Source organism: Sceloporus undulatus, chromosome 4, assembly GCF_019175285.1.
Source record: "Sceloporus undulatus isolate JIND9_A2432 ecotype Alabama chromosome 4, SceUnd_v1.1, whole genome shotgun sequence".
NCBI lineage: Eukaryota > Metazoa > Chordata > Lepidosauria > Squamata > Phrynosomatidae > Sceloporus > Sceloporus undulatus.
In genome coordinates this window covers 199,236,340-199,261,099 of record NC_056525.1, presented here as the reverse complement: position 1 = coordinate 199,261,099, position 24,760 = coordinate 199,236,340, and the positions used below count along the sequence as shown (strand labels likewise).

The window sequence follows — 24,760 nt, the reverse complement described above, 5'->3', positions numbered from 1 at the left end:
TAATCCCCATTGTGTAAATGGACATTCACCTGGATAAAGGTAAATGTACAAAACCATGAGCTGTAGAGTTTTTATCACTTGAAGGCAATTTATTTGTAAGAAAAACAAAGCAGCTTATTTAGGAATTCATCTCATTTAAACCTGCCAGATTAAGTTGTTTAAGAACAGAAGTTAAAATGATGAGCTGTGGGGCAATAAATTAATAAAAGAAGACATTGGAATTTTACTCTACACTCTTTAAACTCTTGCAATCCTTGTACACTTAGGGATGTAGACAGCCTGTTTAGGTGTGAATAAGGCCTCTGGGTGTCAGAATGTATGTGTATTTAAAGAGGTATATCGTAAGAAGTATATAGTCAGTCAGTCAGTCAGTCAGTCAGTCAGTCAATAGTATTTTAAAATACATGTTCACAGTGGCAGTCATTTATCAGATGAAGCAATTGATTTCTATATAGGAAATGCCACATTTACAAGTAGACAACATGAATGTTCAAGGAACACTAAATAATACATAATCAAAAACCAGTAACTTAAGTTTCTTTACCTTTAGTACAAGGCATAGACTGAGGTATAACTGTAGCCTAGATGTACCTATAAGCAGCATAAACTTTCTGATTCTGTACAGTAATATATTCCATTGACATAGGGTTTTTTTTTAAATTTCTAAACTGTTTTAAGTATTTGGCTATTCAGTTCAACTTGAAATAGGGTGGTCATTTACATATTGCCATTAAAAAGAGTAAATGCATCACCAAAAAGAGAGGACAAAAGAGGACATGGAATTGAATAAAACTTGCATATCCTAATTTTTTTAGTTTAACTGGCCATTCCATGAATGGGAGGGCTCCTTCCAGTTTCAGGAGCACGAAAGAGCACCTTCTTCTGGAAGAGAAAGCAAGAATGTGATCTTTGCTGGTTTCTCTACAAACAGCATTTCAGATATTTTGGTATTTCTGGTTTTCAATGAAGAGTTGTATGTTTACATTAGTAAAGTATTTTGTATAGTTATCTGGAATTCATCAGAGGGATTTATAGTAATTCTATATGAATTGTTTGAAGTATTTTATGTTTTGTGCAAGAGAATAGTATGTACCTACACATCTAATTGTCCTGTATCAAGGAATTCCATTAGTGGAGGGGAAAAGAGAAATTCCATATGAACAGTGCAGCCAACAGGAAACACTGATCCCAGTCATAGTTACACATGCATAACTGTGTATCATCTCCAGGCCTGACACCCCTCCCCTACCTTCACAGCCAGAAGCTACACCAAGATACTGAAGTAGGTTCTACTGACAATCAGGATGATGCAGGATGAAGTTTCCAGTCCACTCCCACCAGCATTCTTCATTCCAATGTGGAGTTGCGGAAAGGTCCAGTTTTTGATTGTCACACTGCAGATTACCTGCAGAAAGAAGCTGGAAACATCATTCTTGCTGCAGCCCAATCACCAGCACAACAGACTTCCATTGCTTGTTGTAGCTGCTGGCTGTTAAGTCAGGTTTGTTAAGGCCATTTCCGTTCACAACAATAATGCTGCAATAATAAACATGAGTGCCAGTTATCAATGTGTAAGCCTAGCTTACGCATTCATAACTGTTTAACAAGATGCCAGCCATATTTCATAAAGGTAATACTTAACCACATGCTTTATAGTCCAAGCCTATGTATGGTCACTCAGATATACAGTAAATCCTACTGAATTCATTTGGCTTTGACTTTGTTGGTCTATGTCCAATCTCATTCTTTCTTTGCCTGTCTGATTCTTTCCTTCCCTCCCTCCCAATGATTTCATCCATTCACATTATGAGACAAAAAAATCAGCTTAATATCACCATCTAGGTCAAACCATAAATAACTGAGACATTGGGCTGGATACAGTTTGCCTATTCTATGGCAGGAAAGTACACTAGCACTCCTTAGATTCCTAGAGGGCATAAAGATCCAGGAGAGGTTTCCTGGTGGATAAAGGAGGAAAGCTAATTTCTCTTCTGCATCTCCCATCATCACCTCTCATGCTGTTTCAGAGGTTGTCCCAGTTTTCCAAAGCAGATTTTCAGAGAGCACCAGGAAGACAAAGAAATCATTAAAATTGGCTCTTTGTCCCATTCCTTCCTTCCTTAGATGCTATAGTTAGCAGAATATTTGCTAGCTATAGTATCTAATCTCACTTTGAGGCATTTCCCTTTTCTTCTTGAAAGAATTTGGCTAATCTGGATGAGGAAATATTGGTTCAACATGTGAAGTGACGGATCTAGGAGCACCCCAGACTGCGAACACAGTCCTTTGTGGAGAGTGTGACCCCATCTAGGACTGGAGGTTGCAACCCTATATCTGGTTTGGGGGCCCCTACTGTAAGTACCTCTGTTTTGTCTAGATTCAGCTTGAGTTTGTTTTTCCTCATCCAGCCCATTACCGCTTCAAAACACTGATTGAGGGGAGAAATGCCATCTGTTGTCATAGCTGCTGATCGGGACATGGAGAAATATATTTGGGTGTCATCATTGTACAGATAACACCCTGCCCCCTGTCTGTGAATGATTTCTCCCAGCAGCTTCATATAAATGTTGAATAGCATTGGGGACAGTATGGCACCTTGAGGGACGCCACATTTAAGCTCTGTTTTCGAGAAGCGACTGTCCCTGAGCATCACCCTCTGGAATCTACCCAAGAGATTCACTTGGAACCACTGGAGTGCAGTGCCACCGATTCCTAACTCTTCCAGGCATTCCAAGGGGATATCATGATCTATTGTGTCGAAGACCTCTGAGAGGTCTAGAAGTACCAACAGGATCATGCTTCCTCTGTCAATGCCTAGATGAAAATCGTCAGCCAGAGCAACCATGGCAGTCTCCACCCCATATCCTGTCTTGAAGCCGGTTTGAAATGGGTCTAGATAATCGGTTTCATCCAAGATGACTTGGAGTTGAAGGGCGACAGCCCTCTCAATCACCTTGCTCAAAAATGGCAGATGGGATACAGGCCTGTAGTTTTTCATATCCAGGGAGTCCAGGATATGAATGCTTGCCTCTTGGTCTGAGTCCCTGCATGCTCCTCTCTCTCTATCTGTGTGTGTGTGTGTGTGTGTGTGTGTCCAGGTTCAGTCCTCCCTCTTAGCCAGAGTGCAACGATGCCCAAACTGTCCCCTTTAAGGGATTTTGGACTTCAGCTCCCAGAATCCCAGACTATTGGCCAACATGGCTGAGACTTCTGGTTGCTGAAGTCCAGAAGTCCTTAAAGGACACAGTTTGGGGATCACTTCAGTCTTCTTTCCTAGCCAGAGCTCTTAAAGAAACAGCTACTGAGGCAAAGGCAGGGGCAGAGCAAGTGAGATAGAGGAAAGGCTGAATACCCCCTCGCTCTTTACTATGTCTGTCTGTCTCCTGCTTCAGCCTTCCACCATATTTTTAAAGGAATAGCTGCTGAGGGAAGGCAGGGACACACACACACACACACACACAGAGAGAGAGAGAGAGAGAGAGAGAGAGAGAGAGATTTGTCATGAACTACGTGTGAAAATCATTTGTGCATTTCCTTGCTTTTGCAGGATGCATGTGCTTTAATCTTTATTGGGATGGTGGCACATTTGGTCCCACTGTGTGAAAAACGTTCACACATTTCGCACAAGTGCAGATTAATTTCAGATTATGCATGGGATAACAGTGCTTTGCTTGTGAAAACCATTTGCAAAATTGTGTGTTAATAACAGGTTCTTACCATTTTAAACTTCCAATTTTCCCCTGTGTGATAAATCCCAAAGTTTCTCATAGAGAGGTTGGAACCTATTTGTACTCCCAATTATAATGGCTCAATTGAATCAATTGCTGAATAATGGATCAGTACAGCTGTACATGACATTAATTCAATGGGTCCAGTTTGGTTGGGATTACTAATACGATTTCATGCCCAAGATAATAGCCTACTGAAAATCACCAATCTCCATGAGAGTTCTTGTGTACCACTAAAATGAAGGCCGGGAACATTTTTCCCTATTAAAGTTTTTGTATTCTGTACATAAAGTCTCTCCAGAAAACATTTTCCCCTTTGTGAAGCAAAGCATTCACATAACACAGCAGCCACAGAATTAACAGATTGATATGCCCCCTTCTCACTTGCAGTCGGAGCAGAAACCAGCAACATTACAAGTGCTCTTATTCTTTAGGACACCACTGGATTACTCTGGTACAGATATCAGTGGAGAGACCTGCCTTCCTGGCATAAAACTTCATATCTGTTCCTCCCATTCTGTCCAACTTAGAATTAAACAGGCTATTACTACAGTGGTGTAACTAGGTGTGAACTTGGGGAAAAATTTGAGGGGGGGGGAGAATGAATAGTAACTTGCTGAACTAGATTTGGAAAGAGAACAGCCACTTCTTGCAAGATTACTCAGGATATTTCAACATCATTAACATATATTACACATGCTAGCTATAGCTGCTGCCTTAACACTTGTGTACCTTGGAAACTATACTCATGGATTATTTAATGAATGCTCTAAGTATTTAGTGTTGATTTATAATTCACACCTTTTACTGAGATTTTATTTCCAGTATTTTGCAGAGTAAGATGTTTTGAACATTCAAAGAAACATGATACACAAATTCTTATGGATGAGAAAATATTATCATATCATTTTGTGTTACAAATGCTGTAACAGAAAAAGATTTTTTTCCCATCAGCAGCACACACAACAGTTCCTCCTTGTTTGGATGTAGTTAACCCTATATCTCCATTGTAGCTTATAGTTTAATAATTTAATAGGACCTCAAATGACAGTCGTGCATAGCAGTGTAAGCCTATACTTGTCTTTGCAGAGGTTCTTTTGGGTTCAGTGCGTCTAACTTATTATGTAGGTACAGGATTGTAGCCTTAGCCTAACTAAACTGAGTAAGGCTTAAACTAGTATTGGCTAAGTTGTCTCCCTTGATTTACATGAGACTAAAATATGACTTTATTTGGATAAAATCATAACATATGAAACCATTATCTCTCTTTTCCTGTAATAAATTGGCTTTCTGCTTTATCCATAAATTAAACTTCATATCTGCTGGAATACTGTCATAATCTTGGTCCAAGACCTGTCAGATTTAGTGTTGGAAAGCTCTTTCAACATGCCATATCCTAGAGAGCTTCTTTGTTGGCACATCTGATCTTAGAGTCAGGCCAGTAATCATCTCACATGTAAGCACGTGGTTCAAACTTTGATTAGGCTGGTTTGAGTTCAGTGATGGCAAATTTCTAGACACTGGCAATTTTTTAGACATTACACACTCAGCTGAAGAAGTAAAGACATTCAAAATTCTTTCAGAGGAAACAATTTCATTAGGTTTGCTTTGTTTACACACAGTTTTCATATTATGGTTGGTTATATTCCATTGCAATGAGGACATAATTATAACCAGAATTACTAGGGGTACATTGAAAGAGATGTCTCTGCTGGTGAATAAAATGATAATAATACATTTGGGTGATTATTTCTTTGAAACAAACAATAATTTAAAGGTTCTAGAGCTGTGCAGGTACATCTGGAGATTGTGGCTTGCTACTTCCTGGAATACGGATATAGCAAACCATGATTACACCAAGTATGTGTGAAATCTCATGGTATTTAAATAACTGGTCTTCATATCTCTTGTTTATTATGCTCATCATGGTAAAATTTATGCATCTCTCAAAGACCCCTAGGAAAACAGGATCTCACTATTCTACCCAATATACACATTAAACTGAATTTGAAGCATTGAAGGTTTCACTGTTTTCACAATAGTCTAAAAGTACCCATGGAAGCTTTCATATGGCAATATATTGCAAAACAAATTAATACGACATCAAGATTGCATGGTCATATTAATATACAAAGAATCAGCTCATATAACTGTGGACCAATCTTTAAATTTGTAAGTTATTAAAGAGAATGAGATACATGAGAAAAGATTGAAAGTCTATAAAAAGTAACACTTTTGTGTGTTGTGTTTTTGCTTTACAAAAGTATTGACACACTCCATGAGTTATTCTAGTTTGCACCAGGTTTTGTTTTTAAAAAAATACTATCAAATTTTGATTCGCACCTTTAATGCAACTGAAAGCACCATCAAGGGATACTTTTAACATAAAGAAATATACAATTAGCTTTACCAAGGGAGGTATTTTATTTTGTAAGCAAAGCCACTCCTGTATAAATATCTCTAAGCCACAGTTTAGCACTGCACAAATGAGTCACAGTAAACCTATGACTTTGGCACCACCCCATCTCCTTAGCGCAAAGTCAAGTAATGCTTATTTTTCTTTTAAGACTACCTCATCTTGCCATGTCAGTTAAATCCAGATTAGCTGCTGTTACTCTTAATATGGTTAGTTTTAAAAAGTCATTTTTAGTGTCTGAAAATGACATAATTCAAATAATCAGAAAATGTTTAGTTAAGAGTTCAGACAACATGATAAACTTCAGTTTATCTAAAATGCACTTTGAAACATCCAATCTCATGGCCATTCTGGAAGATGGGGTAGTACACAAATTTGCTTAAGTTCATTTGTGTAATACTAAAACGTGGTTGAGCATTGCATCTGAATGCAGTGAAACAGATTTTGGCCAGTTCAAGAACACCTTGTACACAGCTTGGTTTATTATGTTTACCTTATATACTTACACACAGGAGACTGGTTTTCACTTTAGGCAGGACCAAAGAGTGCTGTCTGTAAATTAAGAAAGTAAGCTTGATCTCAGCTTCTTGCTTCTTGTGTTACACATATTCTGTCCGTCAAACAATATCAAATTTGCAGTTAAACAATGTTTGGCACTGGAAAGGTGTGATATATTGTGGTTGGTTATCACATCTCTGTTCTCATACACACACACACACACACACACACACACCCATGCATCTCATATCCTGTGGTGGGAAGGGGAGGAAAAAGACAATTCATTTCTTGATGCTGTTTTGAACATGGTCCATAAAAGGTTCAGAATGTGGAGTGTTACCTTATTTTTATCTCTTTCTCACTCTCACTTTCTTTTTGCAATTGAAAACTTAATCATGATTATCATTTAATGTACATTGCTATATGCTAGAGCTTCTAGTCTTGCTGAGAACCGGGGGGGGGGGTGGGGTCATCTGCATAGAATTTCCTTTAAAAAAAACAAACCCCTGAAGTTGTACATATAATATTAATTTCTGTTTTTTAAAAAAGCAAAAATTTGAATAGCTCCTTTGATTACAACACATATAATTCCCTCAATTAGAATTTAATTTAGTTCTAGAGTAGGAAAAAAAAACCTTATTGTCTTTTTAAAATTATAACTCTTTTGTAAATATTTTATGATTTGCCTATTTAAGACTGGAGGATGATATAATTTCTTTTATAGAAACTAGAGTTTACATAACAGTAATATTGCCTTTTACAAAATAAGTTTTCTAAATGGTTTCTTCATTTTGCAAATTCTTCATTCTGTAAATGCAAACATCAATAATTGAAGTTTCCCTAAAACAACAATAATAAAAGCACTAACTGGTAGTTGATGTCATTCATTCAACCTCTCCTCCTTTATTCTAAAAGCCTATACAGTGCACTGTGCAAGAAATAGGAAGTTATTGGACTAGGTCTATTTCTCAGTCAAAACAACTGATTCTTTGAGGTTCTTGGATGCTGCTGCTTTCTAGGTGTATTGCAGACAGACTGTGGAACAGTGGATCAAATGATAATCATGATGGTAGCCAGACTAAAGATACTGCTATTGTTTGCTGCTCTGTTGTAGAATGAAGTTTAAGTTATTGCCACGGCCCTTTCACCACCCTTTTATTTGGAGGTATCATAGCCGCTGCATTGTTTATTAAAAAAATATTTATAGTGTTGTTTCATATTCCAACCGCTCCTGTATAAGGGCATCATCTTTATATTGTAGCCGTGGAGGAGCAGGAGAACATTCAAAAGCTAAAATGGCCTTTCTTAGGCTCCTGTCCAATACATGTCTTTCCCATGCTGGATACCTGTTCCTGAACAAATCAATTTTAATAACAGATTCTTCAATCCTTGGAGGCCGGGATGAAGGGGTAGAAGGTGCAGTTGGTCTCACTTGAAAGACAGGCACACACCCATCTCTCTCTGCAAATTTCTGATCCCGCTCACTTGTGACACTCCGGTTATTAGAAATAGACCTTAAAGTACTTGATGCTACTTCTGGAGGAAGAGTAAAGGCAGCTACAGAGTCCTCACAAGCACAGCTTGGTGACTGCCCAAACCTTGGTCCATTGGGGTGAAAGAAGGCATAGTACATCAGCATAAAAACAATGCCAGTTAAAAAGCTGCTGAACACTACACATAGTGCCGGTATGGCAAATGCATCAGAAATCATAGGAGCCTTGTACAGGTACCAAAGGGCACTCAAGGCAGTGTTTTCCAAAAGGACGACAAAATAGTAAATGAAAAGCCTACAGCGTGTCCTCCCCTCCTTGACGTTGAACCAACTGAAGATATAAATTATCCCAACAACCATGTCGAAGACAATTTCTTCCCATTTAGTGATGCAGAACTCTGTCTCACAATGGACAATCCAGAAGGTCATGATACACCAGTGCAGAACTATGAAAATCCCAAAGTAGAGTTGGAAAACAGAGGCAAAGAGAGCAAAAGTAATCACCCTGGCTGCAATTGTGAAGAAATGCCAGCAGAACTGAATTATTACAGCCATATAACTGATTGGTTTCTTGTCATCACGGGAATCACGAAGAGCTTTTTGATATGAAGCCAAAGCCCATGCCAAAGACACAAGAGATGCAGCAGCAGTAAGGCCTAGAAAATAAGGGAGAAATAAGAATAGTACATGGTCAGTAATTTAGAAGTTGCCCAAAGGATAGCTTTTATACAGAAGACACAGAAGGTCCTATATGCATTTATACAGAAATAAATCCTATTTAGTTCAATATCACAGGACTTACTTCCAGGTTAGTGAGTATGGAATTGAAACCTTAATAATCCAGTAAAAAGCCCATGTCTTTATTCTTGTTTTACTGTATATAAACGGACATCTTGGTCCAGGCATTGATAGCAGTCTCAGCTGTAGTTCTGTTTTGGTGGTCCTATAAAATTGTCAGTTCACAGTGCACTCTTCCATTATGAAAGTAAATCTCACCAGTGGATGCAAGTATAAATAAAAACTATCAAATCCAAAGAGATCATTATCTGAAACCATTTTTCAACATAAATTTAAACATGTAAGTCTTTCTCCTAACAACCTCTTAACCCAATGAAGCCACCCAAAACACGTTTCCTGTAGGCTACCAAGCCTTAATAAAGAGGAAAGTTCCATGCAAAAGCACTGTCACCAACAGTCAGCACAATAATGCTTATTACCATTTTCTCAGTGTAGCAACCTACACTCAGAATTTGCACACAGCATTCCCTTTTTGCATGCCACATTTCTACTTCATTACCTACAACAAATAGACTGATACTGAAGGTACCCTTTTTTTTCTAAAGGAAAAAAAACCCTTCTAAATTAAAGTCTTAAAATTCTCTTCTTAAAATACTATGAGATTGAAGAAGAAAGTTAAAAGAGAGGTCTGGAGGTCAGAGGGCTTATCAACCTGAGTCCTGAAATCATCAAGGAATGTGGTGAGGGAATTGTCCGAAAACAAGAAGATGAGCTAGGCGTCACAGCCTAAAGTGAAGGCTGATATAGAGCTTGGGGAACAAGGGTGATGCAGGACACATACAAAGGGGAACAAGATCTAACACAGATAACCTCAACGGAAGAGAATTAATGGGAACAGGGAATGTGCTGAGGCTGCAGTAGGCATCCTCTGTATATGGAAAGAGAAAAGGTCTCAACTACTCTTCAGGAAGAGTTGGATAGGGGAAGCAGCAGTGACAGTATCAGATGGCCAAAGCCAGAATCCCATAAAGGTAAGTAGCACCAGGGAATGCCCACTTTTTAGATGAGAAGCAGCTGGATGGAGTTCTGAATGGAACAGGAGAAGGGGAGAAGAGAAACTCATTACTTTCCATCAGATAGGGATGAGTTTTAGAGAGCTAGGACAAGTGAATGCCAGAGTGATTGAAACTGGCATTGCAGTCTGAATCAGGAGGTCTAACATGCCTAACCTAGTGTACACAGTCACTTTGGAAACAGTTGTCACTTCTGATCTGGCCTTGTTTTCCTTTGGCTAAATCCAGTGAATAATAAGTATGCCAACTGTGCAAAGTGTGTGTGGGAGCACTGCTAGCACCAATTATGAAGTATTAATTATTGTACTATTATGATATATGGGGCAAATGCTGGATGAGGCAGATTCCTACACATGGATCTTAAGCGTGATGACATATTTGTTGACTGTTCTTTGTACCCATCATACTGATAACAGCACCGTCTTATACCTGGATTTTAGCCATAATCACATGCTGTTTGGTATTAATTATAAATGTATTCATCTAATGATTACATGTGCATAGTACATTTGCTAAGTAGGAACCAGCAGCAATGTAAAGGGATGTAGAAATATCCAGACTGTCAAGTATTTAGAAGGCACTATTTTGCATACATGCAATTTAATCGTATTAGACTCAGTACACTTAATCAGATGCACAGATACATAATGATAAACAGAGAACAATTATGTGCTTATTAGGTTGTGGACTTGGGTGTGTGTGACATTCTTTCAAATGAAATTCACAGTGAAACATAGCTTAACTCTTTAAAAAAAAGAATAGAATAGCAATAGGATGTTGCTTTCAGAAATGGCAACTGGGGGCCATTGGATCTCCAAAGATCCTACAGACTCTCAACATGCCTCCTTCTGAAATTATAGAAATAATAGAATCTCAGGTCCTGATCATTTTCAGATTATGGGTAGGGATGGAAAGAATTTTTAAAACATATTCAGCAAACGACAGAAAGATTTTTTTTAATTTGAGTAATATTGATGAGAAAAATAATGAACTGATTAGAATATTTGCAGTTCTAGACTTATTCTGTGCAAAATTTAAACTTATTGTTTTGCACACAAATTTCTGTTATGGAGGTAGCTTTTTATCCGTGGAAACTAATATTCCAATGTAGTAATATTTATTAATTCGTGTGTATAAAATGTTTTCTACTCATGAAAACACCTGAACTTGGAGATTTGTTCTGCATAAAATTTGCACTTGGCTGATTGGCATAGAAAACATTTTCTGCATGAGAAATATTTCAGCACAGAAATAGAAATTCCTGCACCGAAAATGTTGCATTCTACATAGAGAAAAGCTATAACGGGGGATTTGTTCTGCATAAAATTAACACATGGTTAATTTGCATACATAATTTTCTGCACCAAACCCCACATTTTTAATTCAGGAATTAATTTTTTGCATTAAAACATTATTTTCCACATAGAAAATGCTGTTTCTTGTGCTGTTTTCTATGCAAAACAAGCACACATGAATTTTGTGCAGAATAAATTCTGAATGGCAAATAGTCTTCACAAACAGTGCACTTTTGAAAGACTTAGGGGCAATACAGACTGGCACTTTGTGCCAGTCTCTACGCAGTGCCACGCCACAGTGTCCACATGCTGGATGCCGTAGCTCTGCCTTCATGCCATGATGCTGCGTGCCCTTCTATACAGCACACGGCATCATGGCGTGGCCCTGCGCTCCATCTAGATGATGCCGTGCCAAAGGGCATGACAAAGCTGCACTGTGACTCCCTTTAGAGGGCGCAAAAAGGAGCCCTTTTTAAAGGTTCTTTTTTGTGCTCTCTAGAGGCTGGATCAGTGCCACAGCGTTCAGTTGCCGTGGTACCGATCCGGCCAGTAATGGGATGGCTGCAGACCAGGGCGGTCTGTATAGCCCTCTGACTCTCAGTGGGAAGAAAATTTCTGAAACTGCTTGTTGCTATCCTTGAAAAGAAACTTAAGGATCGAGCAGGTCAGGACAGCACAGGCTGAGCACATGCTATTCTGGTCTGGGTCCTCACTTGGGTTGGTCTCCAGGTTGGCGCAGGGATGGGCTGGTGTTTATACATCCGTCCCCATGTTACTCCAGAACCTGCTACTGGTGCACACTCCTTACCTTGCCACACCATTGCTCCTACATAGAAGCCCCCAGCTGCCTCATCTGTTGCTGTGATAGGGGTTTCTCTGTAGGTGCAATAGTGTGGCAAGATTAGGAGAGCAGATTTGTGTGGCAAGATTAGGAAAACAGGGGCCATTTAAACAGCCAGGGTTTTCCACAGAGTTTCCAGGTGTGACACTGTGACGCTGCTGGACCTCACAGATGCCAGCACAATGGGTCTTTAAAAACCCAACCTCTTGGCACCAATTATATGTGACAGCTTTCCACCAGTGTCACTAACTTATATGTCCTTGTTAATCATTGTTCCTATTATTCTCGGTAGCGTGTTTGTTGTTAACTGTAAATTATGAGCCCTGGTAGCACAATGGCTAAATGCCTGTACTGCAGCCACTCACTCATAAACCATAAGGTTGCTTGTTCAATACCAGCATAAGGGCTCAAGCTCAACTCAGGCTTGCATCCTATTGAGGTGGCTAAAATGAGTACCCAGATTGTTGGGGCAATTAGTTTACACTTTGTAAACAGCTTAGGGAGTACTTAAGTGCACTGATAAGTGGTATAGAAATGTACTTGCTATTGCTATTGCTAAATTACTTCAGGCAACTCCTTGTTGAACACAACTTTATTTACATTCAGAACTTATTATGGTAACTTTGGCCCGGTCCACATGGGCACGATAGGGCGCCCTCGTCACATGCAAGGGTGGTGCTTCTAGATGCCCCTTGCCCCCACACGTGATGAGGGTGTCAAAATGGTGGCGCCCTGTACAGATGTGACGGACACCTAGCATCTGCACGTTGCGGCACCATTGTGATGTCGCGAGTGGTACTGTGGCATTATAATGGCACCACAAGAAGAACCCTCTTTTTGTGGGTTCTTTTTGGTCTGCGGGGTAGTCCTGTGGTCTGGAGGCTGCGGCTTCCCCACGGACCAAAGCTGGGCACCGGGAGACTGTCCTTTTTGGATGATCTGTCCTGTGTCTTTCTTAGTGAATGATTCTCACACTTGTGTGACAGTGCACTTCAATTGTTACAAATTTACTGCTTCCTCTCACCTGACTCTAGGTACATTTCTTTTCCTGTCTTGATTCACACAGAACCTATACCCATCTTCCTGAGCTGTTAACTCCTCAGGTTACAGTATTTGTTACAAAAACAATAAACGCAGTTTAGCTTCCTCAGTTTAGCTCCCTTTTTATAAATCCGCTCCTGAGGCAGTTTTTAATATTTCCCAATTTTCCTAGCTGTATATCCCACAGGATACAACACACACTCTAATACTGGACTTCTCCTGTCCCTTCTAAAGTTCTTCTCCTGGTCTGGGAGTCTAAATGCCATCTGGACTGAACTCCTTAATCCTAACTGCACAACTTGGCAGTTCTAAAACACCCTCCTGCCTCAGCAGGCTTTGACACAGGAGATTATTACACAGAGGAGGCAAGGGTCCTCCTCCTGCCATTAAATCACCATTAAATCATGTTAATTGTGTAATCGGGGGAAGATGATCACATCTTCCGTTAATACAAAATGACGTATCCATTACTATTTACAGATGGGACAAGAATGGGATAAGCATGGGTGTGTGTGATAATCTTTCCCCTGATTGCGTGATTAACATGACTGGAGGAGGATGCTTTCCTCCCATGTGATAAAGTCCACATTCTTTTCTTATCACTTGCTCCTCCTCTTTTTATACTTCCTCATGAGAGCAGCCTCCACTTTTTTAGCCTAATTCCTATTGGCTGCCTTGAACATTCTATTCTACCTGTGTTACTTCAAACCAGGAAACTCTTCAGCAAACCAAATTGACCCAGGATAAAGGCTGTTTCCTTCAGGATTGTGTCTGATCTGTTGGATCCATTATGTATTACTGCTGCACTGAGTTTGTCACAGGACAACCTTTGCCTCACATGCTCCTTCTACATGTTATGAATGACACATAAAATATTCTGCAGAAGTGATGGTATGAATAACACGTTAACATCCTCACAGTGGGAGGATCTTTATCTGCATTACAAAAGAACAGCCAGAAACCAGGCTGAATCATACTTATGCATTTCAGTTTGATAACTAATGTTACAGCCAGTGACACAAACTCTTTTTGGACTTGCATTGAATCATAACTGGTTGAAGCACCATTGACTGTATATCTGAACCTCACTTCAGTTGACCTCCCCAAAGTGCTGCTACTACCCAAGCAGTTTTGTCTCCTTTGGATGTTTGGAGAAAAATGTTATGTGATTCCCCCCATCCCCAATAAAACCTAGACCTTTTCACAAGCAATACTATGGTTTTGGATTTTCAAGAAATGTTTGAGATAAGTTTTCCTCAACTGAGAAGTAACAAGTTTCCCTATTTGAGTTAGACATAGTGCATACATCTGCACTAGAAAAGGTAAAATGCAGATTTTATTAGTAAAGACTTTTATAATATTAACGCTTGGGTGAAGGATATCAAATGCTGGTGTAGTAAGAAAAATAACCTAAAATAAGATATAATGAATTGAGAAAGGGGGAATATAAACTTAATATCTTAACTTCTCATGGAGTTAATGGAGATATAGATTCGATTTGATTTTAATCTATATTTCTTATCTGTCACTATCTTGGAAAATATCCCTTGCCATTATGTTTTTAGTGCTAGCACTGAGATGTGAGGTGCATGCTTTGTTACTAATATTTGCCACCACTGATGAAGGATTTTAAGAAATTGCAGGATTCTAGCACCTATATCAAGGTATTAACTGGTCTCCTTAAACTTTTTTACCATTAGAAAGTATCTTAATGAGTTAACTGACAGTATCTGGTTTATAGATGAAGTTTGTTGCTACAATATGAACAATAGCTTGCTACCTCAGTTGCTGAGTATATAGACTCTTTTCCACTGGGAGTCTATAATATATATTCCCTTAATAAATCTTTAAAAATACTTATTTTGAATTGATTTCTAATGAGATGCTAATCTTAATAGTTCTGTTATTTGTAGATTTAATCTTTAAAAAGAAGGAGTTGTCCCTTGAGGATATTATCTATAAAGACCAGTAGTTGGGTGATTGTTTTTTAATTAAATCATTAACAGAACACACACATGCACACATTTTGAGGTTTCAAAGAGACATATTTTAAAATCTGTACTTTCAGAACTTCTGTGCCTTATTGGTATAATGATAAAGGCCTCTTTAGTCTTCTGCCTATTAAGGTTAATCCTTATCAGTTGCTGAGTCAGTCAGAGGCCACGGTTGGATTGATAGTTTCACCTAGAACATTGATTCAAGCAATTTCCCTATGCATTGACAAGTCAATCAGTCTCCTATAGTTGGTTCCAACTAATAGGATTTGGGCTAGACTGTGTTGAAACATATTTAGCTTGTGCAAAACATCTGTATCTGTAGTATCTGTATCTGATGCTAAGCTGTTTTAAACTTAGGAAATATCTGTATGTCCCTTTTGTTCATATTGCTTGGACAAAGCATCTGTATCTGCAGCTAGTTATGTAAAACTCTTCTAAAGCCATGAAACATTTGTGTGTCTCCTTAATAATAGGGGTTAGGCAAACTCTTGACACCTGGTTGGGACTGGTATGTATAAATATTTAGTTGCTTTATAAAGAGGAAGTAAATATAATATATTTAAATCCCGAGACTGGCTATGTTTACCAAATAGTAACAATAGTCTACTTTAGTCTGTTTTTTTTAAACTGATACAGAGTGTCACACTGTTCTGATTATTATATTTAATTGTTAATCTTTTTTATTTTCTGATTTGTTTTTATGTCACTTTTTATGTTATTTGTCTTTTAAATAAAAGTTTTAAAAATGATTCCAAAAACATATTTAGCTGCTTCAGTTTATGGAATCTTGGTTACAATTTATGTTGATGCACAGTTATTTTTGTTTTTGATAATGAAGTATTATTTAATACTATATATTGTTGATTTCAGAACCATACATCCCTTTTGCACCATTTACATGCTGAGCATCCTGAAGCTGCCCGGAAGCCAACTTGCTGTTTACATGAAAGCATCATGAAGCCAGCTTCCAGTTGCAGCACAGTCGCAAAGCCATTTCATTTGCCACCCCAAAAAGGAACAGCTCTTTGCCACTCCTTTTCTGGGCAGCTTCAAGGCAGTATGGGTTCACAGCATGTGGTTGCTGCAGCCACAATCCACCTTCAGAAGGGGCAGTTTCAAGCCACACCTTCTGGCCATCTATGGCCCAGAACAGACCACTGGTTTGCGGCAGCCTGTGGCCAATTTTAAGATTCCAGATTGTGCAGCATCTGTACGCTCCAGAACTCTAACACAACCCTATATGGTGTGCATGAATGATGCAAGTGCAGTGCCATGTCTGCACCTCAGGGTGCTGCGCTTGCATCGTGGATGTGTCACAGTGCACCAATGGTGCACTGATGATGCCGTCCCTGCATGCCAAAAAGAACCCAGTTTTTCTGGGTTCTTTTTGGTCTGGAGGGACTCCGCGCAGTTTGGCTGCTGCGATGTCTCTCCGGAGGGAAACTGGATGCCTCCAGCCCATCTGGAGAGTCCCTATTTCATCCCTTACTTTGTTTTGTTCACTGTTATCTTTAGATCCAGGCTTTACTTTTGTCCTGTCATTTCTGATACACGTTTTACATACAGAAAATGTGTCCATGTGATGAAGATGGATGGCAACACAACAACTCCCATAAGAGATGTCAAACAACAGCTGCCATTACAATTTATGTCATTTGGGCAGGATGGGGAGGGGCATCTACTCAAACTAGAGAGAACTTGGCCATATCATTGTGTGTGTATATATGTGCGTATTCACTTTTTTGTTCACTGTCAAAGGGAATGTAGAGATCCCTGGTTCCCTACAGAGGGAAGTCCAATACTTAAAAAGGTAAACCAATACAGAAAATGTAAGTACATAATTCTCATACTACTACTACTACTACTAATAATAATAATAATAGGATGTAAAACATACCTTAGGAATATCAGAATAAACTATTGTTTCCATCACAAAAGTAAATATAATTTTAGCTAAATACACACAAGCACATCCCATAATACATCTTTTCCTTCTTTTCCCCATCTCTGGAGATGCCCCTTTTAATAAACACAAATGCATAAATCATTCATTCAGCTTCAGTCAGTCCTGATACACTCAGAAATCTTTGGGTCTTCTGGAAGAAGCTGTTTCCCTAAATAGTGATAACATTGCTTGATTATTAAAATCTCTTGCTTTTATTATTTCTGTTTACTAATAGCTATGTTGCTACAAGACAAATTCCAGAAGTTTAATGCCTTTATTAAGCAATATAAAGGTATTATCACACTATATACTTTGATCCCTGTCTACTTTCAGTGATGTTGTTCACCACTTTGTCTTGATGTCCTGAACAATTTCTTCTATTTTCCTCTTGGTCATGTCTACCTCACTCCATCTCTTCATCTCCTTTTGCACACTGACTGCCAAGTTCTTTCTCCTTTGACCTCTTAACTTGCTCCCTACCCCACCCCTTGTTCTACTTGCTTAGGCATTTCAGGTCTTGCTGCATTTTTTTCTTTTAACAGGATACGTTCTTCTATCCATTTGAATGCTAGTCAAAATAATCATAGAATCACAGAATCATAGAGTTGGAAGAGACCGCACGGGCCATCTAGTCCAACCCCCTGCCATGCAGGAAATCCAATCAAAGCATCCCCAATAGATGACCATCTAGCCTCTGCTTAAAGACCTCCAAGGAAGGAGACTCCACTACACTCTGAGGGAGTGTGTTCCACTGTCGAACAGCCCTTCCTGTCAAGAAGTTCTTCCTAATGTTGAGGTGGAATCTCTTTTCTTGTAGCTTGCCTCCATTGTTCCGGGTCCTGTTCTCTGGAGCAGCAGAAAACAAGCTTGCTCCCTCCTCAATATGACATCCCTTCAAATATTTAAACAGGGCTATTATATCACCTCTTAACCTTCACTTCTCCAGGCTAAACATCCCCAGCTCCCTAAGTCGTTCCTTGTAGGGCATGGTTTCCAGACCTTTCACCATTTTAGTCGCCCTCCTTTGGACACGCTCCAGTTTCTCAATGTCCTTTTTGAATTGTGGTGCCCAGAACTGGACACAATATTCCAGGTGAGGCCTGACCAGAGCAGAATAGAGTGGCACTATTACTTCTCTTGATCTAGACACCATACTTTTATTGATGCAGCCTAAAATTGCATTGGCCTTTTTAGCTGTCGCATTGCACTAATCTTGTAATCATGAACACCTTCTGAAGTAGGGATATTGTTTTGGGATTGCAAATTTATACTTATGATTCAGGTAATTGTACTTCATCCCTTCTATTATCTTTATTCAGCCAAGCTGGTGATAAACCTACTTTTACTTAAGTAGCATTTCCAATTAGTACTGTTTTATAATTAGTGCAGCTATGTCTTTAACATGTCCTCTATGGAGATTCAGCCACTGTAGATTTGTTTTCTGTCATCCTTTCCCTTTCCTGAGTTATAATGATTTGGGGCTGTGTAGACAGCCAGGTTGGGGCTGCAGCAACCGCACACCATGACCCTGATCTGGCCTTTCCAGGGCGCAAAAAGGAGCAGCAAAAAGCGGCTCCTTTTTGTGCCCTGGAAAGGGCGTGACAACTGCAGGGCCATTGCTTACGGTGCTCCTTCAGTGTGGCGTTGTGTGGATGCAGCACCAGAGGAGTGCTGTGACACCATGTGGTGCGGCATGTGGTGTCACACTGCCCTGGGGGCATGTGTCATATAGATGCTACACCCCAACTCTGTCCCCAACATGGCCTTTAAGGCCAGTCTGCACAGGGCTTTAGTTTCAAATAGTGGTAGTTTATTACTTAGCTATGCCCCAGTTCTCAGTCTTGAATTCATATAACAATGTAGAAAGTTTTCTAAAGATACTATAATGTTCTGCAAATTTTCTTTGCAATTTCTGTCATTGGCCTCTCTTTGTAATTTGAGTTTGCACCTGTACTAACTCTCTTGGATAATATCCTTGCATAGTATTTTGAAACTCATAGTATTCCTTATGTTTTTGTTTGGCTAGCAAATTACCTGGCATACTAAATGTAGATATCCTGCTTGCTGGATGGCCATATTCTGACAGATTTTAATACCTTAGGGAATTACTCTGTCATCTATTCCATAAACTTTGGGAAGGCAAAGTACACTGGACCTGCATCAACTATAGTGTCAAAGTCTGAATGGGTCCAAATGATTTTATCCATAATGTGCTATGCAAATTGGCCACAATATGAAGTTTTGAATATATTGAGAATGTTTTAATATTTTCACTGTACATGAGTCACATTTGACTGAGGCACTTGCTCAAAAGGGTGCTTTTACACTAACTTTAGTAGTTAATAAATTTATTTATTTTCCTCTTAACTTGTAAATCAGATGTCTCTAGCTTTCCAACACTTATTTAGATTTGGCTACAGCAGACTCCCAATACTTTGTCATTAATGTTAAAGACAAATAAAGGATTCATCATGATAGAAATACATGTAGTTCATCATAATACATACATAGAAATTCATGTAGTTCATCATAATACATAGAAAGAGAACAAGCTGATCCTGTGAATAATTACTCGGCAGTGTTACTGAATCCTATTAATATTAATGCAGCAGTGTGTAGGATTGCACTGTGTAGGAATAATATTTACTCAGCAATATGTAGGATTGTGCCCTTATTACATAATGCCTACCACTTGGAAGGAATTTGAATGGGAAAACAATATAATTTTACATCCGTGCTTGCTTGCTCTGCATATGGAAAGTAGTGGATTAGTGCATGTAAAGAAAACTTAAGGAAACATGGGAAGAAATGGTGGCAAACTGATGATACAGTCTGGAAGAATCTGAACTTTGTATACAGTCCATTCTAGTCATCAACAGCTAGTGACTGAACATCTGAAAGGTTACTTTTTAAGCTATAGGTCCCAGAATTTCCCAGTCAGTAGACAGCTGGGGAATTCTGTAGTCCCTAAGTGAACTTCCCTACACTAACTTCTCAAAGCTATGCTAGTGACCAAGTGAATGAAGCCTATAAAGCCATCTAATCTAGATCTCTACTAATTGAGAGGACCACATTAGCTCCTTATAGGTCAATCCACACAATACAGATGTCAGTATGCCATGGTTAGAGAAGCAGTTATCTAGCATGCATGCAAATCAGGTTTCATGGCAGAACACAAGCCATGCCAATATTCCATACGTATTTGTGATATGCTCAATCTTTCTTTTCCAGCATTAATCCTGGAAAGTAATATATTTTGTTTTACTATTGCACTGCAACTTAAAATGTTTATTTCTGCTGTGCTGTTTTTCAGTGTTACCCAAGTGGAGTTAAACTTTTCTAATTCCTTAACATATTTTTTTTTTGTCATTTTAGACTGCCAGTTACCCCAACCTCTCTGAGAATTACAAAGCTAAAGGTCAGTGAAAAAGACTTGGTTTGCAAGTCAGATGCTTGAGACAGCAAAGTTGTAGTGTGTACATAGTATTTCAGGGCAAATGTCTATAAAACAAGAGAAGCAAAGGAAATGAAGGCTTTCTATTGATTGACCAGCAACCACTGGCTGCTGTTGTGGCAGCCATCCACATCTCTTACACTCTACTGCCATTTGTATGGCAACACGTATCTGTAATCTGACAGAGCTCCACATTGAGTCAAAACCAGGAGTAGCGCAGGGTACAGAGTAAAGATCATACAACATAACATCATTCCTTTGGCTTCTGAATATCAAGGAGGAGAATTACATGAAAGATTTTAACATTAAATGCTATTGCCGTGTTTTCAGCAGCAGCAGCAGTGCATTTCACATTTGCCTTTGAGAAAGGGGTTTGAATATCACTACCTTGAGCCCTATTAAAAACTAGTAAAAGTAGCCAGTATTGCAGACTACAGCTTGTAATGTGCTGTACAAAAGCCTTCAAAAACATTACAGATTTATCTATATTGGGCACATTGTTTCTGTCCATTCAGAATGAAACCATGGAATAAAAGACCTTTAGGCAATTCACTTGTCTATTATGAGGTTTTCTTACAAAGGGTAAAGCTACTGAATTGGGGCAGCTGAACATTGCCATTACTGCAACATATCATTGAAACTTGCCCTTTCCATCTGATTACCTGAGAGCAGGTGCAAAGAAATATCCATTGAGCCATGTATAATTAATAGATCATAAACCTAATTCAATGCTGGCTATTCTGGATGAACCAGTATTCGTTCCAATTTTGTCTGCTGCTCTGTGTTCTCAATTATTCTTGGTGTAGTTTTTGCTTGCCACTCAGCCCTGTAAGGTGACTTCTTGTAAAACCTTTTCTTTTATTAGGAAAAAAAAAACCCTCTCTTTTTTATTCTGTCAATAACTGAATGGTTTTGTGGTGATTACAAGGTCTGTCAAATAGTGGCTGGATAATCCTGTAAGGATTTTCATGTATTTAAAGAGATTAGTCTGCCACCAAGTGGCTGGAACTGTACTGAAGGCTACTGACAGATTTTAAATTGATTAAAATCAATCAGCATATTTTAAAAACCAATGAGATTCATGCCCATGCAAAGTCTCAGGTAGCCACACTTCATGGTCTTTTAGTGATGGGTGTATGGATATCCTCTTATTACTATAGTAAGAACATACAGCTTGAACACTACAACATACCTTAAACTTTTCAATAGGCAGAGAAATTTACTTTGCTCATATCAGATCTTTCCAGTTGGCATCTCTCCAGTGGTTTTCATGGGCACTATTCCAAACCTAAACCCTGCCATGGTGGCCATGCTATCTGTTTCCATTCATAAGGGCCGTTGTACTCTAGACTGGTCTGGGATATGGCTAAGGCAGTGTGTGTGAGAGATAAACATGACATCCCATCTTCATTGGGCAGTGCAAACTAAGTCATCATCTTCCTTCTTCCTTCCTTCTCTCTTCCCAACTTTTTCTCCTTCCCTACCTAAAGAAAATGTTGAAAACCTGACTAGGATAGTACACTGACATTGTCCAAATAAACTCAAAAAAAAAAGCTTTGTTGGATAGGTTTGCTCAACTGGGTTATCATCGTTGTCACTGTCAGCAGCCCCCACTCACCACAATATTTTGGTGATCATTAATAAATGTGCTGGGTTCCATAAGCTGAATGTAGAAACAGGAAAAAGTAACAACAACAACATGGATGATGAGGGTCATTATTTAATGGGAGCAGCCCAATAAAAGCAGACTTGGAAAGCTTCCTTTTTGCATGGAAACCTGTCTTTTCCTAGACTACAAACTGCCCACCCTCTACATGTATTAAAAGCATTGCTTGAAAAAGTGTTAAGAACAAATCTGGTAACTGTCTCAATTTTTATGTTCAAAGCAGATCTTGGGAAATTTCCATATTAGACTTTGTGTTTTTTTATTTGAATGACAGGATCTAAGCAACTGTGGTTGGTGCTTAATATGAGGCTTGATTTGAATGCACTTGATTTGGATGTGGGAATATAGCTTAACTCACATCTGAAGTATGTATTAATTCTAAGTCTCTGGACAAGTCACTCGTACTGAATCTAAGTTACCACTTACAAAATGTGTTAGACTTGGAAAGAGTTTTGCAACTGCAGGTGAAAAAGGCAAAGATTATGAAACACTTTGCACAATTACGAATGTTGTGAAATAACTAATAAGCACAGCAAAGGTTTGCCATAAGATACTTATCTAAAAATTAAGTGATCACAAGAGAGCTCCAGGTATGACAGGCCACATTTTCAGTGCTAAAACAGTAAAATGTTGACTATTTGTATGAGTTTAGTAATAGGGTAAGGAGAGAAGAAGTAAAGTTTTTTTTCTCCACAGTTGTTATGTGACTTCAAGTCAATTCTGATTTATATTGATCCTATCTCAAGGTTTTCTTGGCAAGTTTTATTCAGAGGGGAGTTACCAATACCTTCCTCCTTGACTGAGAGTGATATGTCTGTGGTCATCCAGTGGATTTTCATATCTGATTGGGGATTCAAACCCTGTCTCCAAGAATGTCAGTCCAACACTGAACCCACAATATAATTAATTAAACATTTATTTTACACCACATGACTTAGTTTTTGAAATACTTGAACTAAGATAATACATAAACAGGAAGCCTTGAGGATCCTATCTGATGGAAAAAGATGAAGAGTAGCATATGCTCTGCTCTTGGTGGGGGTTGTACTCTCCTGGGATTCTCCTTGAGAAGCTCCTGGATGTTTAAGTGGCAGATATGGCTAGAATATTTTGCACTGCTTTCTCTGGTACCTTTCCTCTTGATAAACACTTGTATTGAATAAATCCAGACTGGATTACTTTAACTATTCAGTAACTTCAACTGGTTTCAAATTTAGGAGTTAATATGATGTCTGGAGCCTGCTTTATTTGAAATGGCTACCAGTTTGTTTTGAAGTTATTTTCAAAGTTCAGGTCCTAAGGCTTAAAAAACAACTCTTAACTCTAAGGCTTAAAAACAATGGCTTATTCCAATTACACTAGGTCATGTTAGACTTAATGGGAGTTGCAGTCCAGGAAATCTGAAGGGCCAGACATTAGTCACTCCTTCTTTATAACATTTTGTCTCTCTTGCTTTAGAGAGGGAGAGAATTTCTTGAGGACTCTATGGAGTTCCAAACTTTCTATTTCTAGGGGTGCTATATTGTATTTCCTGAAATGCTGGCAACTGACTCTAATTATGAAAACTTAACACCAAACGTATTTTTCATTCGCTGTGTTCCAAACTTCATTCAGTTACAATTGATGTGACTAAACCAGTAAAGAATAATAGTTACAGTACCGATTTGGAATAGGGGGACCCAAGTTCAAATCTCTGCTTGGATATGTGTACTGAACCTCATCACGGGATAAAGTTTACAAACATCACATCAAACTTCAAGGAAAGTTACTCATAAAAGTAGGTTTCTCCAGTGTACCACAACTGAAAGTAAGGACTACCAGTTATTAAAAGAGAATTTTGAATATCAGAATAATAAAAAAGAGTTTATTTAGTAAGCAACCAGGAACCTTCCAATCATTTCCAAATGATCTGTGAAAAAAAAGAGACTAAAATCCTGTATTGAGGCTGTACCCCCATAAGTAGATTTAAGTATATGGGAAATTCATATCCAGCAAAGGGCTGCAGTTACATTACTATGGTCATGAGCATATGGGTCAGGATACCATGGGCTAAGCCTGCGCTATTTTGTCCTCGGTGCTTACCCACATCAGACCCTGGGTCTTCATGGAGATGGGCAGGTGTTTACACAGCGATCTTCATGCTGACCCAGGGCCCACTACCAGTGTGCACTTCTTTCTTTGTCATGCTGTCTTGGTCTTTGCTTTTTTCTTCTCTTTTGGTTACAGATAGTGTATTTTTTGCATTCTTTCTTTAAAAAAAATCTCTGGTTTCAGACCAGAGTTCTTCTAAGCCAATTTGACTTAATAGTCTGAACCTGTTCTTTACATGACCTTTATATTCTACAGTAATGCTCTTTAGATCATATTTTGGGACTATGGTTGATTTAGTGTACTACTTTAGTTTTATTCTAACTCCGGACATTAGCAGTTCATGGTTTGTGAAATACCATTGAAGGTGATATAGAAGTCAGTTAGAACTATGCACAATACTGAACCATGTTTCCTTCTATTCTTCTATCCACCATTTTATTCACAAATAATATAAGGAAACTTGTAGACTGCTGCCACATTGTAGA

The 24,760-nt window shown here is 38.8% G+C and overlaps 1 protein-coding gene across 1 annotated transcript in view; it reads right to left on the bottom strand.

Moving 5' to 3' along the window:
* Positions 1–3,495: 3,495 nt before the first annotated feature.
* Positions 3,496–24,760, bottom strand: part of XKR4 (XK related 4) — a 184,613-nt gene continuing 163,348 nt past the window's right edge. Inside the window, exon 3 of the mRNA XM_042466295.1 lies at positions 3,496–8,790. Within this exon, the coding sequence (XP_042322229.1) occupies positions 7,844–8,790 (947 nt within the window). The 3' untranslated portion in view covers positions 3,496–7,843. The remainder of the gene's footprint in view (positions 8,791–24,760) is intronic.